The sequence below is a fragment of the Cydia fagiglandana genome, chromosome 1, assembly GCF_963556715.1.
Source record: "Cydia fagiglandana chromosome 1, ilCydFagi1.1, whole genome shotgun sequence".
Taxonomy (NCBI): Eukaryota; Metazoa; Arthropoda; class Insecta; order Lepidoptera; family Tortricidae; genus Cydia; species Cydia fagiglandana.
The window spans coordinates 10,312,072-10,329,864 of NC_085932.1; the positions used below are offsets into that span (position 1 = coordinate 10,312,072).

Genomic DNA, 17,793 nt, shown 5'->3' on the forward strand with positions numbered 1-17,793 from the left:
CCAATGTCAGTGCTCTCTCATTAAAGCAAAATGTGAGACGCAATACACATTGGATAAAGAAATTGGATAGGTGGAATACCATCCTTAGAGCAACAGGAGTATTAGGTATTACCTGAACTAATCCAGGATTAAATTAAAACATATTTCCAAATAATATGAAATCTTTATTTACAGTTTCAAAATGTTACATAAACATACGGGGGTAAAAAATTGAGACTCGGCGCCTGTCCAGGGAAATGGGCAGTGAGCCAGATTTACGTCATATCTGTATTATAGGTATATTTATAATGTAATAAATGTTGAGTACTCGTATTGCGCAGTTCCCCGGCCAGACGACACCACGACAATGCGGAGAAACGTCATCTGAAACGATTTTGATGTAAACCAAGATAGGATAAAACATTTCTTACAAAAAAAACTCTGCAAACAATTTTTTTCATTAGGTAGGTAGTAGGTACCTATTCATTTAATAATGGTGGATTTAGGGCTATGAAATCGTGTATGCTTAAATGTACTGAGAGCAAGCCGTGTAGTCTGCTAACGAAAATGGAGTAATGATCGTGTAATAACACGCGTGTAAGTTGTGGTTGCTGGGTGCGGCGCTACTGTGACGGCTCCTCTACACGATGGGTCAACACTGACCACTCCAAGGGACGCAGCCATGCGGTAGAACGAGATAACAATATCACTTGCTCCCTCTAACGCATAAATGCGTCCCTTGGAGTGGTCGGCGTTGGCCCATCGTGTAGAGGAGCCATGATGGATTCGTCCACCCAGGAAGTAAATTATGATTAGGTATGCCTACATAGATGGAATTTTTCAACGAGCCTCTGTGCAACTAAAATTATTTTAATAGTCATATTAAGGGCTTTTTAACCTGGCTAACCAGAACGAGGTTGAAAGATTAGGTACCTAGATGATTTATGCCTTAGGGATAAACAAAAATTTGTCAAAAAAGTCTACGTAAGTATAATTATAATAGTTAAACAAAACGGCAAACCCAATAAGGGGCTATTCATAAATTACGTCATTTCAAATTCGAGTCATTCGAAGCATGATTTTTGGATGATTTTAGGGGGAGGGGGGCAAAAATCGATGACGTAATTTATGGACAGCCCCTAATCATTTTGATAAAAAAGGTTAATATTATATACACACACAGCTTAATATAATTTACATGACTAATTAGGTACTTAAGGTAGGGGCATAAATATTATTCAAATGAAATAAATAAATTCGCAATAGGTATGTATAGATTTAAATTAGATTCATCCAATACTGAAAAAAAAAACAATCGACATAGATCTACTACAATGTCAACAACAACAGGGGGCCGAGTTTTGAAATTCGACCGCTCGATTTCGTGTATTTCATGCAATAATATCTCCACTACTAGGCATTTAAATTCTAATAATATAATTGAAAACGAGTGGTCAATACCACTAGATCAGTGGTTCTTAACCTGGGGGTAATTACCCCCGTGGGGGTAAAACTGGTATTTTACGGGGGTAATAGGCTAACCTAATATAACAATACAACAAACGTACACGTTTTATTTTTTATTACCAATGGGAGGAGGGGTAAAATCAGGTTCCCTAGTTAGTCATAGGGGTGACCGGACTGAAAAGGTTAAGAACCACTGCACTAGATTCCCAATTTATATCGCTCGAATTTCAAAAATTAGCATTTCGCCGTTTTCCACCGATTTTCGAGTGACGAAATCGAACGATCGAAATTCAAAAATCGGCCCCCAGGAATCAAGATGTTGAATTTATCTGAAGAATAGTGCGGCTATCGAATCACAAAGAATACCTTTACAACTAATAGCCGAGATTTTAAGAGCCAACAGGAGTGGTCGTTTCTCCATACAAACGTACTCGACTGTTTCCTCCGTGGGTTTTAAAGCTAGAGCAGAGCAGTGATCAATATCTGTGTCGGGCCGTTTTGCTTTTTTTGATATTTTTGGTTTTTAAGGCGCTAGAGCCCTGCCTCAATAAGAAGCGTGGTATTCAAAACTGATATCAATTAGCTAAAAAAGCAAAACGGTCCGACACAGATAATTTCATAATCATTTAGATTTCCAAATTTGGTTACGATTGATTAAGTTTTGGAGGAGGAAACAGTCGAGTACGAAACCTCGATTTTTGAGATTTTTACGTAGTTTTTTTCGCCTTGTCCTTATCGCACTAGTTTTAGGAGCCGCTTCCGTTAGCTAGACAGGCATATATACCTAAAATATTCAAATCTCAGCTCCTGTTTCGTCTTAAGGACAATTTTCAAAACAAGGGCCGATTTTGTTAAGCTGCCTTACAATAATATTTTACCATATATTAATCCAATTGCTTTATCGTTTCAGTGATCATTAAGATGGCATGCACAATTGTTGGCAGCATCCTTGGTAAATAATACCTACGTAGATGTAGATATTATACATAAGAAATAAATTTGTTGAAGTATTACCTAAATTCCCAAACTCGTTTACAGAATTCAGTATTATTACTGTTGTTCCTCTTCCTGTTTTTCTGCCGTAGGTAAACGAGTAAGTGATAAGTAGGTACATCGTAAAATAAATAATGGGAACATACATACATTGCAAGTTAAATGCTTGTAAAATATAATGAATTTGGCACGTAAACAATATATTCACTTTTAAGCAAAGGATAAAATTCGTGCGTCTATTTGCTCTTCTCTACAAATATTTATATTACTCTCTTACTATCCCATCTACAGTAAAGGTGTGTCCAGATCAAACCAATGCACTGCGAATAACGTTTGCTGTAGATTACGTGCTTATGTGAGCTTGCAAACATGTACATATTTGCTAATCTGGACGCATCTTATGAGCAATAACAAGTATATAGAAAGCAACACGCACCAATTTTCATTGCATCTGCATGTATTTATAAAAATAAATTAATAGTACATTGTATTAAGGAAATAATATGTAACACAATATAGTACTTTCTATTATGAGATCTACTTGTACTTTAAGCATTTCGTAATAATCTTTCTTAAAAATAATATTCTTACAATATTAAACTATATATTATATACCCTAACCTAATACATTTATAGTATGTACCTAGGTATTACTAATTTACTTCATAAGAATGTGTAGAGACGTACTGTACTGTACACTCGTAGTACAAACGACCTTAAGGTAATGTATCGTATCCACAGTGAAACATTTCAGAATGTAGATATTTATCTTGATAAACTGTCGGTAAAACAATGTGTGTAATTTGTTTTCACTTGGTGTGAAGGTCAGAATAAACGGCGCCATGTTGTCTACCGTGTGTCGTTGAGTACCTACAGATGTGTAATTGTGTAATTTCCTAAAAGTTGGAAAAGTTTGCAGAAATTTTAGCAACATTTTTAAGAAAACAAGGGAAAGTTTCATTGAATGGTAAATTTTTATTCTCATACAAAAATATGAGAATATCCGAAATTTTACCATGTGGAAATTTCGCAATATTGGTAAGTTTCCAACAACACATCAGTAGGTACGTATGAGCAAAACTCGAGTAGTTTTTTTTATAATGTAATTCAATTTTGTATGCATACTGTACGATATTTATGCGAGTTATTTCATTCATATCTTCATCTCAGTCAGCAATAGGTACAACGTTAAAACCATTATATAAAACATAGAATTATTTAAACATCTTAAATTTTAGTAAATTTCATTTATATGTATATGTATTTATAAACAATTATGCCAAGTTGAGTAATTATTGCTGATCGCTAACGCGGTCTACAGACAACATTGCACTCAACTTATCATGAGCGATAGCAGCTATCTGTTGGCGAGCAGAAGAATAAATGTACTAATTCATGTTTAATTTCAACTAGGTACAGCTCCGTCTCTGTCGCTTGTAATTATTTTATAAGTTTAGAGAATTTAGTAACTGGAGATGTCATCGCTGTCATTTTCTTTACGAAACAGTCTGCCGATTTCTGCGGGGGAGGGGACGTCAAATGTATTGCTATTTCTACATGATTTGTACGTAACGTACAAATAGCCATGTCAGTCCATACAAAAGTTTGCACAATTGTGCAAGTTTTTCGGCAGAGGGGTACGCTCTTAAAGGCGAGGCGACTCCAGTTATTGAATGGAGATGATTGGTATTATTGGTGAGTATTACTTTTTTTACGGGTAATTGACGTCTATCGTTTTAATCACTTAAAATTTCTACGCTTTTTGTGGAAAATCTCGATAACTTCCTATTATACAAGCCTAAGTAAAATTAACATCTGATAATTATACTAAAACTCGAATAATAGACGTAGCTCGGAAAGCGGCCAAGTTAAAATGGGACTGGGCTGGTCATGTCTGCCGAATGCCGGACGACTTGTGGGCCAAGTTAACCACAGAGTGGGAGCCCCACGAGTCTAACCGGGGAGCCGGCAGGCCTCGTCGGCGATGGCGGGATAACTTGGACTCCTTCTTGAGAGGCTGGCCAGATATTGCACTAAATAGAGACGAGTGGAGAAAGAGGGGGGAGGCCTTTGCCCAGCAGTGGGACACAGTGGGCTCTGAATAATAATAATAATGACCCCGCAGGGGCAGCTTGTGGCGAGCTGACGGTGAGTGGCGACACCGCGGACCCCTATTCCAGAGGGCCCTGTCATCTGGCCCTCGCCTCTGTGCTTGCCTTGATTGGCCGGCCAGAGTGGAGTCGCAAGAGCGGGACCTATGCTCCAGGTTGGAAGTGTAAAATGTCATAACGCCGGCGGCCCTTGAACGGATTACCGGGATCTGGCTACCGCAGACTCACCTCTCGACAACCTCACAGCCGCTCCAAAGTGTTGCCCTGTTGTCGCACTGTGCGTGTGGCCATTGCGGGGCCCACTCAATGAGTTGGCGAGTCACCACCTGTCTTATACAATTTTGAGACTGATTGTCACGGCAGGTGTCCGCTAGTCTCTCCCATAGCCCATTATCCAGTCCATCCAACTTTCAAATCTATAGCCCATGACCTTAGTTCCCATCGCAGCACAAAAGTGCTGCACTGCAATAGTCTTTGCACCTGGCGGGGACCATCTCTTGATGTATCACATTGTGCGTTCGGGGATGGTATCCGCCACGTGTATCCCTTGCTTTTAGATTAAAGTGTCTTAAAGGGCCTCTGCGCTGTTGGCTTCGGCCCCACGTACGCCTCCCAAAGGTCCGGGACCCCATGGTCCCGAGATATGGAAAAGACATACAAATAATAATGATAATTATACTCTGAAGAGTATAAAACAAACTATTTATTTTTGCTAAGAATGAAAGTGTACGCAATGCAGTTATTTTAGAGACAGATTTTTAATGTAGGTACTATTCGATTTAACAACTTCAATATAAAGATGTTTTTATTTAATTTTAAAGTTATGAACTATTAAGGCTTTGTGCAATAAGATAATTTTGACGCGCAGGCTTATTAACTGTTTATAACGCCTTCGTTAATTTTGTACCTACTATACTTCATAAAAAGTCTCAAAAGTGATTAAAGTGTGTTATGCAACTTTTGACTCACAGGTTGGCACATTTCAATGACACTCATTAGAACATTCATTATTACCTAAATATGTAGGTACTAATCATCTAATACATGTAACCTGTAACTAGTATAAATAAAAATGTGCAACATGAAATAACGCGACAAAAACCTTGAGATGGTATTTTCTTTCAATGGAGTAAAATAGTAAATATTCACTAATCAGAGGGCGCTTTAGAGAAAGTGTTTCTATGATTGGTACCTATGAAAGGTCTTTCTCATAGTCCGACCTGTTTATCAGGGTTTTACCCCATGACTGGGTATCAAGTTTGCTAATTTAAACTCTATTAAGATGATGCAATGTCTGGGACCTATGTACTACACGCAGGACGCCGGTTGTAAGGAGGTTCTACCAAATTTTGAGGAACTATTTTTCAAATGCTATTCTAGCGCTTTCTAACTATAGGTAAATTGCAAATTGTACGTTAGGTATTCAATTATTAGAACATGCGCCAGTGTTACGTAGCCTCAAACAGATATAGCGTGAGTTAAATTAGAATAACAGTGGTTTCAAGGTTTTCTTTTGAATATTTTCTATGTCTTGGGTTAAAGAATACTTTATCAAAAAATGTTATTCAAAGACAAAACAGATATCGTCCCGTTACTTACAACTACGTGACTAAGTTTTCGATTTGACACTGCACATTAAAATACACTATAATTAATTTAAATTATATTAAATTCTTTAAAACATTGCTCGAGGAACTATTATATTATTCCACCATTTTTTTTCTTTATCGGTACTGTGCAATAGTTTGTCTACACTGCAGGTATTAAAACAGATGCACTTTATCATAATACGCGTTGTATACTCGTGTCTATTCACAGATAACGCTTACGACTAATATTACACTAAAGTCGACATTTACTCATAGGTATTGAAAATTTGACAACGGTGCGACATCCCACTTAAGTGCTGTACCGGACCAAAATTGGGAATAAACAAACCTCATATACATATATCCCATAGTCCGCTCAATATGGCTAATTGGCTATCGTCAGCCCTCGTCTAAAAACGTCTGACACGCAGAGCCGGTTAACAATCTCAAAGATCACTTAGCTCGTTCTAACCGACTGGCTCGTGGAGAGAATTCTCGAAGTTTCCCCTGGATAGGTCTAGTCCCGCTATGAGTAGACGGTGTTCTTGTGCGAGCGGGTGAATATGACGTCCTCATCGTCGACGTTGACGCTGTCGGCCGTGAGCGCCACCGTGTCGCTGTGCACTACGTGCGGCGACTCATTGAACTCGTCTAGTTCCTCAATGCCCGCTGGAAATTAAAATGTAATGTGAATAAATTTCAGGGCAAAAAATTCATTTTTGATACAAGCTTTAATCGCTGACTGTACTTTTCTTTCCACAGGCAACTAATACTCATCGAGACAATTCTAAAAACCCCTAACACAATTAGGTTGCGTTGTTTCATCACAGAGTTCCTATGGCCACCTTCTGTCTCCATCATCAGATCAGGTCGATTGTACCATAGTATTGCATTGTCACCCGACTTACATATGTATGCAAATTTTCAGCTTCATTGGAAACCGGGAAGTTGGTCAAATTTAACTTGCAAGATTGATTACTAGTCGGTGTTCTAAGGTCCACCACCTTGCATTTTGGAGACAAAGCAAACCGCTTGAAACAGGTGTTCCTGGGGGTGATCTGAGCCGATTAAGCCCGGTTGCCAAGAGGTTCCCCCCAACAGGTGGGCAGGGGAGGGGGGGAAAATTGCCTCCGGCGCGCCTCACTCTAAGCTTTATCTCTGCATACATCTCGCAACTATATCAAGTTTGGTGTCTTTTTCGTGTAATACGGGGATGAAGAATTCATTTCTGTGCCTAAATTTTTACTCACCCATACAAAAAAATCGAGAAATTCAAAAATCAAAAAAAATCTTCTCACTTTTTTTTTCGAAAATCCTCTACAAAATTAAAATTATAAGGATTATCTCTAGAAAAAAAATACCTGTGAATAGCCCAGTTATCATACTATATAGAATAGTAAACATGTCAAACATTTTTCATTTATAAATCTGTAAAAAAAATGTTTTTTGTCGCGCGGCGTACCTGCATTGTAAGAGCGGTATGCAGCTTTTAGGATTTTTAAGTATGTTTAGATGATTTCTGATAAGTTGTTATTCTTCTGATTGTAGATTACATTAACAAATAACTTCTGGAAGTGATATATATTATATAAAAATATAAATTAAATATATAAATAAAGATGTTGGGCTTCGGGTGACCCCTCGTGTTCTGCTGAGGCTGTTGCGGATGTGATTCGGCAGGGAATGGAATATTTCATTCCGTTCTCCGACCTATCGCTCGATCACAAGACCCGAGCATGGTACAATTCGGACTGTGCTCGAGCCGAGGCCCTTAAGCAGTCTGCATACCAGGCTTGGGTACTAGCCCGCGATACCAAAGCTGGAGCACAGAGGGTTCGCGCGAGGAAAAAAGCCTTAACTCAGCTGCCAAGTCCTGCAAACGGGTGCTTCGAAAGGCTCGATTCGACCACGTCAGTCGAATAGGGGCCAAACTCGCCTCCTACCCTCCTGGTAGCAAGCGGTTCTGGTCCCTGTCGAAAGCGGTCGAATCCAACTTCTGCCGACCCACATTGCCACCTCTGCAGAAACCTGATGGGACACTGGCCCACTCCGCGACAGAGAAAGCTAACTTGTTTGCTTCTCTGTTTGCGAGCAATTCACGTCTAGATGCAGGCTCAAAACTTCCACCTACGCTACCTCAATGCAGTTCCTCTATGCAGAGAATTGCTATACATCAAAAAGAGGTACGCCGAGCTCTGCTGAATCTTGACGTGAATAAGGCCAATGGACCAGACGGTATACCTGCACGTGTACTAAAGCAGTGTGCGCCTGAGTTGTCTCCTGTACTGACACGCCTGTACCGCCTCTCTCTCCAAAAAAGAACGGTGCCGAAATCCTGGAAGCTTGCAAACGTGCAGCCAGTACCCAAGAAGGGTAGTCGTGCTGATCCCTGCAATTACCGACCAATCGCAATTACCTCCATGCTCTGTAAAGTCATGGAAAGGGTACTTAACGGCAAGCTGCTGGCATACCTCGAAGCAAATGATCTGCTCAGTGACCGTCAATATGGCTTTCGCCGAGGTCGGTCTACTGGGGATCTTTTAGCGTATGTCACGCATTGCTGCGGCGAGGCCATCGAGAGGAACGGTGAAGCGCTTGCTGTTTCACTGGACATCTCGAAGGCCTTTGACAGGGTTTGGCACGCAAGTCTCCTTAGCAAGCTTCCTGCTTACGGCATCCCTGCTGATTTCTGTAGCTGGCTATCTGATTTCTTGAGAGAACGGTCGATCAGAGTAGTTATTGATGGCTACTCTTCGGACCTCATGGCCATTGACGCCGGTGTTCCTCAGGGGTCTGTTCTCTCCGCAATCCTTTTCCTGCTCCACATTAACGACATGCTGCAACCCAGCATTGTAGGTTATGCAGATGACAGTACGGTTGTTGAGAGATATTTGGCTAGTGCAAGGGACAGCAGGGAGGATATACGTTCACAGAGAGAGGCCATGGTTGAGCGAATGAGCTTAGTCTCGTTTCCCAGTGGGGTGATGACAATCTGGTCACGTTCAATGCCTCCAAAACGCAGGCGTGTCTATTTTCCGCAAAACGGAGTCCATTCGACCCGACTCCTTCTTTCCGGGGTGCATCTGTACCTATTACCGACAGCCTGGAACTCCTCGGCATGGAGCTGAGTTCAGTCCTCAGCTTCGGCAGTTTCATTGAGTCTAAAGCACAAACTGCGGCCAGAAAGCTGGGCGTCCTAAATAAGGTGAAGCGATACTTCACACCTGGACAGCTTCTAACACTTTACAAAGCTCAAGTCCGGTCGTGTATGGAGTATTGCAGCCACCTGTGGGATGGCTCAGCTAAATACCAACTCGCCGCTTTGGACTCAGTGGAGCGCAGAGCTAGGAGGATGATTGGCGACAAGAAGCTAACGGCTAAGCTTGAGTCTTTGGCCCATCGGCGGAAAGTCGCCAGCCTGTCGGTATTCTACAGGTTGCACTTCGGGGAGTGTGCCCAAGAGCTACACGAGCTCATTCCACCCTCCCCATTCTACCATCGGACTTTTAGACGCACGGCCGGTTTCCATCCTTACATGGTAGATATTCCACCAATTCGCACGAAGCGCTTTGCTTCTACTTTCCTTATGCGCACTGCCAAGGAATGGAATTCCCTGCCGGCGTCTATATTTCCGTGTTCTTATAACCCGGCAACCTTCAAATCAAGAGTGAACAGGCACCTTCTGGGTGAGCTCGCTCCATCGTAGGCCACGTCTACGCCTCGGCTAGTCTGTGGCCATGAGTAATACGAGCGGCTTGTTGCCGGGTTTCTTCAGCCCGGTTCTCTTGCGACAGAAACATTTCTGTTATTCACAAACAAACAGTACAATTTCACTCACCACAGCACAATCAACTATACTAATAAGATACACGAAGGGCATGATACATGATTATGATAGTTGTGAAATTGCCAGGCCATGAAATTGAAAAAATAGGAGCACTGCTTTGAAACCGCGAGTTGATCGAGCATAATCCCCAAATATCTATTTAATAATCCCGCAGCAGTCCTCAAAAACTGAGGACATTCAAAATTATTGCAAAGTACTGGGCGGATTCACTGCCACAAAAACGGGATAAAAAGCTGAAAGGTGAGTTATCTGGCAGCACTGTGATAAACGAAATAACAACGTTAGCTCTTGAGGTAACGTGTGTTTTGACAGTTCTTTACGAATTTCGTGCTGTCAAAAACTCCGAAAATTCCGTTTCGCGGTAGGTCTATGGAACGATATTCGATCCATAATCGTCTTTCGAACGGGCCGCTCGATGACGGCTGTCTTCGCGGTAAGAAAACGTGTTATAGCTGTCATTTTTGCCCGCAATTGACGATTTTTGGTATTGGCGGTAGCCCCCCTATATAGTAGGTAGACAACTCATTCTGCATAGGATAATCCAATATTCAGATATATCGTATTTTAATCCCCTTTTTTTTAAATATTTACTTTCTGTACCTACCTGCGTATGTAGAATAAAGTTTTAAAGCGAACGCGTGCCTAAACTAAATGCGAGTAGGTACCTACTTCAGCACGGTACGCCGCGCGACACAAAACATTTTTTTTTACAGATTTATAAACGAAAAATGTTTGACATGGTTACTATTCTATATAGTATGATAACTGGGCTATTCACAGGTATTTTTTTTCTAGAGATAATCCTCATATATTTAATTTTGTAGAGGATTTTCGAAAAAAAAAGTGAGAAGATTTTTTTTGATTTTTGAATTTCTCGATTTTTTTGTATGGGTGAGTAAAAATTTAGGCACAGAAATGAATTCTTCATCCTCGTATTACACGAAAAAGACACCAAACTTGATATAGTTGCGAGATGTATGCAGATATAAAGCTTAGAGTGAGGCGCGCCGGAGGCAATTTCACCCCCCCCTCCCCTGCCCACCTGCTGGGGGGAACCTCTTGGCAACCGGGCTTAATCGGCTCAGATCACCCCCAGGAACATCTGTTCCAAGCGGTTTGCTTTGTCTCCAAAGTGCAAGGTCCCCTTAGAAAACCGGACCTTAGAACTTCAGCTATACAGACAACGGGACAGGTGAAAGTAATTAAAAGCTTGTAAAAATGATGACGAGGTTAGGAACAGACATTAGTAGAAATACCTGCGTGTATTTGTAGGTACCAGGATAGTGATCGTTTGAGTCTGGTCTGGGGACGTTTGAGGATATGGATATCTAAGGCCTTCGACTGTGTTTGTCATGAAACATTAATCAGGAAACTTCATTATTACGGCGTTAGAGGATCGGCACTGAATTTACTTAAGTCCTACTTAGATGGTAGAATACAAAGGGTCGATGTGAATGGACAGCGATCACCTGGGTCATTGGTCTCTATGGGTGTACCACAGGGGTCAATATTGGGGCCTTTCCTGTTCCTTATCTACATAAATGACTTGCCATTCCTTGTTAAGACCCACCATGATATAGTATTGTTTGCAGACGACACCTCACTTATTTTCAAAGTCAAACGACAGCAACAAGCTTACAATGATGTAAACAATGCTATTTCAAAAGTAGTAAATTGGTTCAATGTTAATAATTTAATGTTAAATGAGAAAAAAACTAAATGTATTAAGTTTGTCACTAGTAGTAACGTAAGGCATGTGCAAGCAAGTGTCATTGTGAAGGATGAGGAATTGGAATTAGTTGATAGTACAGTTTTTCTTGGTATAACTTTAGATTCTAAACTCCAGTGGGGTCCCCATATTGCTACTCTTTCGAATAGACTGAGCTCTGCAGCTTTTGCAGTGAGCAAAATCCGTCAGTTAACTGATGTGAAAACAGCTCGATTAGTATATTTTAGTTACTTCCATAGCATTATGGCATATGGTATTTTACTGTGGGGCGGTGCTTCAGAGATAAATACCATTTTTGTTCTGCAGAAGAGGGCTATTCGAGCAATATACAAAATGAACCATAGAGACTCACTTAGAGATAAATTTAAGGAAATTGACATAATGACAGTGCACTGTCAATACATTTATGAGAATATTCTGTATGTACATAAAAATATTGTAAATTTTAGGAAAAATTGTGAAATCCATAATTTTAATACTAGAAATAAACATAAGTTCGCAGTGCCCTTCACTCGGCTCCATAAAATTAAAAAATCATTCATGGGTAATTGTGTAAGATTTTATAATAAACTTCCAAACCATATTACTGAATTATCTATTAATAAATTTAAGAATTGTGTAAAGCGTAAACTTATTTCCAAAGCTTATTATACCACACAGGACTACATGAATGATAATACAACGTGGGATTAATTGTTATTCGAAATGATTATTTATTTATTAGGTATATTTGATTATTGATGAGGTATATTTGATACTGCGATGTAATACTATCTACTTGTTTGTTACTTATGCATTTTTTTGACATTTAGATTTTATTCTAGAAATTCTAGACTAGTATTTTTTTATACAATTTTTTTTTTTAATGTTTGACGATCCTTTTGTGAAATTCTTAGTGTTAAATTTGACATGTATAATAATCCAATTTTATTATGGAATAATATTAACATCAATAAATTGCTCTGATAATTAGATTAAGATTAATTACGATTCATAAGAGCTTGTTGCTAGGCCTACATGAATAAAGTATATTTTGATTTTGATTTTGATTTTGGATGTAGCTGACCTATAAAATAGTGCAAAACGGTCCGAACCTATGTGCCCGCAAAATGGAGTGTGGTGTTTGCAAATAAGCATATCAATGTACATCACTCTATTTATAAATGATAATGATAACTGGAACATAGCTGCTTCGCAACTTTGCTGACTGTATTTTATTTCAATTTTTATCATACATAGAATATATCGTCAGCTGATAACAAATATTTAAAAATTGCAAAAAAGTAGGCTCTGAATTTGGCGTAGTACCTAATTAGTGAGTTTTGGTTGTCACCTGACGGTTATGTTTTATTCTTTATTTTAATAGTAGGACTACTATGAACGAATTGGAACCAAGACTAGTTCGGGTAATCGAAATATGGGATTTCTGAGACGAGTACAAATAAAAATAACACATTTATACATGAAAACAGAAGATGAATTAGTAGTAGTAATTAGGGAGTTTTGGTTGTCACCTCCTGACGATATATATACAATATACATATAGCAACTCGCACTGAAAATTTCATCTGTCTACTTATATGACTATAGATACATCCCACTGACAGAGGGACAGCGGAGTCTTAGTGACAGGATTCCTTTTGTCACCTGTCGGTAACGAAACTCCTAACTGACCTGTGTAATCAGAGGGAGCCAGCAGCAAGTACTGCTCCGATCGAGTGGGCCACAGCAGATGTGTCATGACGCAGAACGCCAGGCAGTCCGCCGAATATGTAATACCTGAAATTATAGCAGCTTCTTCAAAAATTGTTTCAATTCCCGAAGGTTATATCATACTACTAATTCAAAGAATTTTATGTTAAATCTAAATACTTAAAAGGTCAAACAGAACATAACTCAAACATTGGTGCAGTAATTCCATTGAAGTTAAATTGGTTATTTTAATTTATCCAATGGAAACCAAAATAATATTTTGCATACTATCTTATAAGTGGCTAATTTTCATTTATCGTACGCTGTTTGGCCACTTTCATTCATAAATTCAGCTTATCCACGTTTCATCAATACTAGGTGAATCTACTTCTCTATTTCACGCATTGCCATGGCTACGCTCTCCTGGGGTGACCCAGGTTTTGTGGTAGGTTTATGTCTAATACCCTTTCCATACTGGACCATTTACTAAGCAAAATCTAGTTGTAGCAAACTGATATTATTGTTCCCTGGCTGATGGGACAGTAATACAACAAGAAATAGTTGATCCACTCACCTACATTTTCGTGTAGGTAAAAAAAAATACAATGGGTCATAAAAATCTGGAAGAGACCCCTGAAAGGAATTAGTTCGCCTTTGTACAAATGATGAGTGTTTTTTCAGGTTTTATGCTTATTTTTGTACAATAGTCTTTTACTTAAGTTCCATTCTATGGAACTTGCTAACTATGTAAACAAACCGCCATACTGAAATCATCATTCAGTGACAGTTTCAATATGGCGGTTTGTTTACATAGTTAGCAAGTTCTATAGAATGACACTTTACTACTACTAAAAATCGCTTACCGAGTAAAAATTTAAACCTCCACAAGGGGCTAATCTGCAGGGCTATCAAAGCGATAACCGGCAGATACACGAACCACACCAAGCTCGAGGCGCCGAAATGCAGGAGGAAGTTCAGCTTGGCCATGTTGTGCTCATACATCATCGTGTTGCGCAGCTCCAGCACGAACCAGGACATGATGGCCACGCGCAGGGTGAGGATGAGCCAGCCCGGCCACGTTTGGTATTCGTCAATTTCCTCTATGATATCTACTTCCGTCTGAAATTTAAGTTTTATTCGGCCGCATTAAACTGGCAATCATAGTTCAAGACCAAAAAAAGTAAGACAATGTTGCCACTTTTTACTAGCGCGTCTTGTATTTATGTAAAATAAGTAAACAAAAGTAGTTTTTTAAATTGTACGTGTAAAATTACTAATAAATAAATTATCTTAGTGTGTTTATTTATAAAAAGGAATTTACTATTTTACAAACAATTTATTGCAGTGGCAACATTGTCTTATTTTTTTGGTCTTGAATTACGATTTTCAGTTTAGACGCTGTTAAATAAAATAAGTATTGGATAATCTTACACAAATCGATCTAGTCACAGAGTAAGCTCAATAAGGCTTGTATTGTGAGTACTAGACGATGATATGTAGTAAGTTGAAGCAGATCCGCCGTCACACTGTCTTCCCAGCGATACCTGGGCCGACCCACCGGACGGCTACCAGTCGGTCGTCCCAAGAACGCCCTCTTGACTGCCCGATCCTCTCCCATTCTGAGTAGGTGACCGAACCAGCGAAGTTTTTCGTTTCGCCGATGATTTGGGTTCGGTGACTTAATACCAATGGAAAAAAACATGCGGACTTACAGTATTCCACACATACAGCAGTATATGTACTATGCCATATGCCAGCCACACGCCGAAAACCAATGGCTTGTATGTAAGCTCCAATCTGGTGACTGCCCAGCCTTTTGCCAATAACAAGAGCAGCAGCATAAAGAGGGTCTGAAAATTTACATTAATATATGCTTCAACATTGTGTACATAGATGTAGCACATAATTTATTATTTTCCATCGTATTTTCACGGAAATGTTCGTATGTATCTTGCTATTTCAGTCAGTCTCGGTACAAAAAATACTAATAAATGAGACAAGGTACCCAATTCAAAAACAAAACTTTTGGGACTTTAGAGGTTTCTCCAGGATAAAGTTTTTTAAATTTACACATGTTGAACTTACCCGGCTCATAATATCCAGTATATCCCCAGCAACATCGAGTCCAGTAAATCCTACGCCGTCTGCGGCAAACTTCACTGTGTGCAGGAAATTGAAGCAAATGGCACCAAACTCCAGTATGAGACTGCAGGTGAATAACTTTGTTACTGGATGTTTCTGTGTCCTGAAAGATATATAAAATAAACATTAATGTGACAGAGTTAGTCATACATCTACATCTAGTCATTCATAAAATAGTCCTATAAAATCTAAGTATTATATTTTACAAGATTGATGACAGTTTTAGGTACCTTTCACCCAAAAAAAACAATGTTGTAATACTTGTAATGAATATAACACAATGTTTTAATTTGTTTTTCTTAAAATGTGTGTTACATTCTATTCAAGGAAAACAGAGTACAGTTGTATACCGACTCATGTTTACATGTAATTGTAATTTTCTAGTCCATATGATTATTCATACAATAAAATAGATAAGGAATAAGGATTATAGCGCAATTTACCTGACAGCATAAATCTGCACTGGCACAAGGACAATATAGCAAAGCAGAAACACCAAATACAATTCCAGGGTGTTTTGACGATCAAACGAAAATTGGTACATCAGGCTATTGTATAGACTTTGATTAGGATTCCCATTAACTAGCCAAAAGTCATATTGGACTTTTTGTGGGACATTTGTCATGGTTTTATTATCTTTCGATGGTGCTCCTTTGTAATGATGCCATGTGCATGTTGTCTCATTGAGATAGCAGGACACCATGGACACATACCAGAACCTGTGGGTGAATAAATTACTATAATGTACTTGGCTAATCTCAATAAATACATACATAAGTAGTAAGTAAACTATTACACATATGGCTTTATCAACAAAACTTTTAGCCCCAGTTTGGCAGATAGATTTCTTAACAATGCTAAAAGACCCATAAAATACCCATACAGGTTACAGTTCTATCCCATGTTTAGATAAAAACAATAACTACATAAAATTGAGAAATGAGATTGTGTAATAACTGTGTGTTTCTGACTCTTCACACTTAAACCACAGAACCAATTTAAATGAAATTTGGTATGGAGATAGTTTGAGGCTCAGGGAATGACATAGGACAGTTAGTTTTTATAAGCCATAAGGTGGGCAGAAACTAGGTATTAAAATAAAAGTAAACAAACAATTTGTACATTTTCAGAAAGTTATAACATTTAATAGTTAACCAACCAAATACAAAACTGCCTGGATCTGTCACTGAATGACCTGGCTGAGGACAAGTAAAAGGGGCAGTAATTTGAATTAAAAGGTTTTCACTGAAAGTTATAAATTTACATACATAAAATCATAACCGTTCTTTTGCGTTGCCGTAGTCGGGTAATAAAACTATTGAAACAGCTTATATTGCGTATATTGAGTTCATACTACATTCCAATGTTTAACTGCTAAATGGTATAAAATATATAGTTTATGATGGAAAATTATTTTGTAAGTGGGTAGTTTTTGCACAGTGTAGTTTTTCCTAGCAGTCGCCCATTGACCATACACGCTGTAAAGGATTCGAAACGTGGGGATGTAGTATGAATTCAGTATACGCTATAATAATATAATATGTTTCAATAGTTTAATTTCATGAGTAACAATTGCGGTAACCGAAGACCATATTTTAAAATATATACAATTATACATACCTTGGTTGGCCTGGGTTCTCAATGTCGTAAGTAAATTGACTTTTCTTTACAACATTCCATAGGGAGTCTTCATCAACGCAAACTTCGTTTTTTGGGCAAGGGATGCGCCGAAAAAAATCCTGTCCCCCAGCATTACACTTAGGGTGGTAAGCAGATGTATTCAAGTTCTGGAACATGACTTGACATGCCAGCTCCTTGTTCTCTATATCCCGATTTTTATAATAGTGAATAAAATGATGCCTGTTCAACACAGCAAATGTGATAGGATACATAAAACGATCTTTTGATGTGATATTGCCAAATATGAATCCATATGTTTCTTTTTGATAATGGATGTCAGTTTTCTGAAAGCCAAATTTGACTACGAATTTGAAAAACTCATCTGTAGAAAATTCGCCCTTTATATGCATAGACAGCGCACTGTCGAGCATGAGGTAGAGGGACAAAACAAACACATATTTCATGTACATATTGAACACTTTTCTCTTACTATTCCACTTTACACCATTCTTATAATAACCAGATCACAGTCTATGTTTCATATACTCCATGTAGATTTCTTTAAACTACATTTGATATATTAGATTACATGAATGCCACGTTTCAATCATTTTTTCTCCTAAA

At 38.8% G+C, this 17,793-nt stretch overlaps 2 protein-coding genes and 1 long non-coding RNA gene across 3 annotated transcripts in view; 1 reads left to right on the forward strand and 2 right to left on the reverse strand.

The window, feature by feature from the left end:
- Positions 1-4,548, reverse strand: part of LOC134664014 (uncharacterized) — a 66,502-nt gene extending 61,954 nt beyond the window's left edge. Inside the window, exon 1 of the long non-coding RNA XR_010098192.1 lies at positions 1,444-4,548. This is a non-coding gene — a long non-coding RNA (uncharacterized LOC134664014). The remainder of the gene's footprint in view (positions 1-1,443) is intronic.
- LOC134663736 (protein retinal degeneration B) overlaps positions 1-17,793 on the forward strand; it is a 427,614-nt gene that overhangs the window by 15,605 nt on the left and 394,216 nt on the right. The gene's annotated exons all lie outside the window — the stretch shown is intronic.
- LOC134663634 (transmembrane protein 145) lies at positions 4,870-17,691 on the reverse strand. Its single transcript, XM_063520058.1, has 7 exons — positions 17,170-17,691; positions 15,993-16,268; positions 15,493-15,652; positions 15,120-15,257; positions 14,271-14,526; positions 13,390-13,494; positions 4,870-6,808 (listed from the first exon to the last, which is right to left on the reverse strand). The coding sequence occupies exons 1-7, from the start codon at positions 17,637-17,639 to the stop codon at positions 6,666-6,668; spliced, it is 1,548 nt and encodes a 515-aa protein (XP_063376128.1). The 5' UTR covers positions 17,640-17,691; the 3' UTR covers positions 4,870-6,665.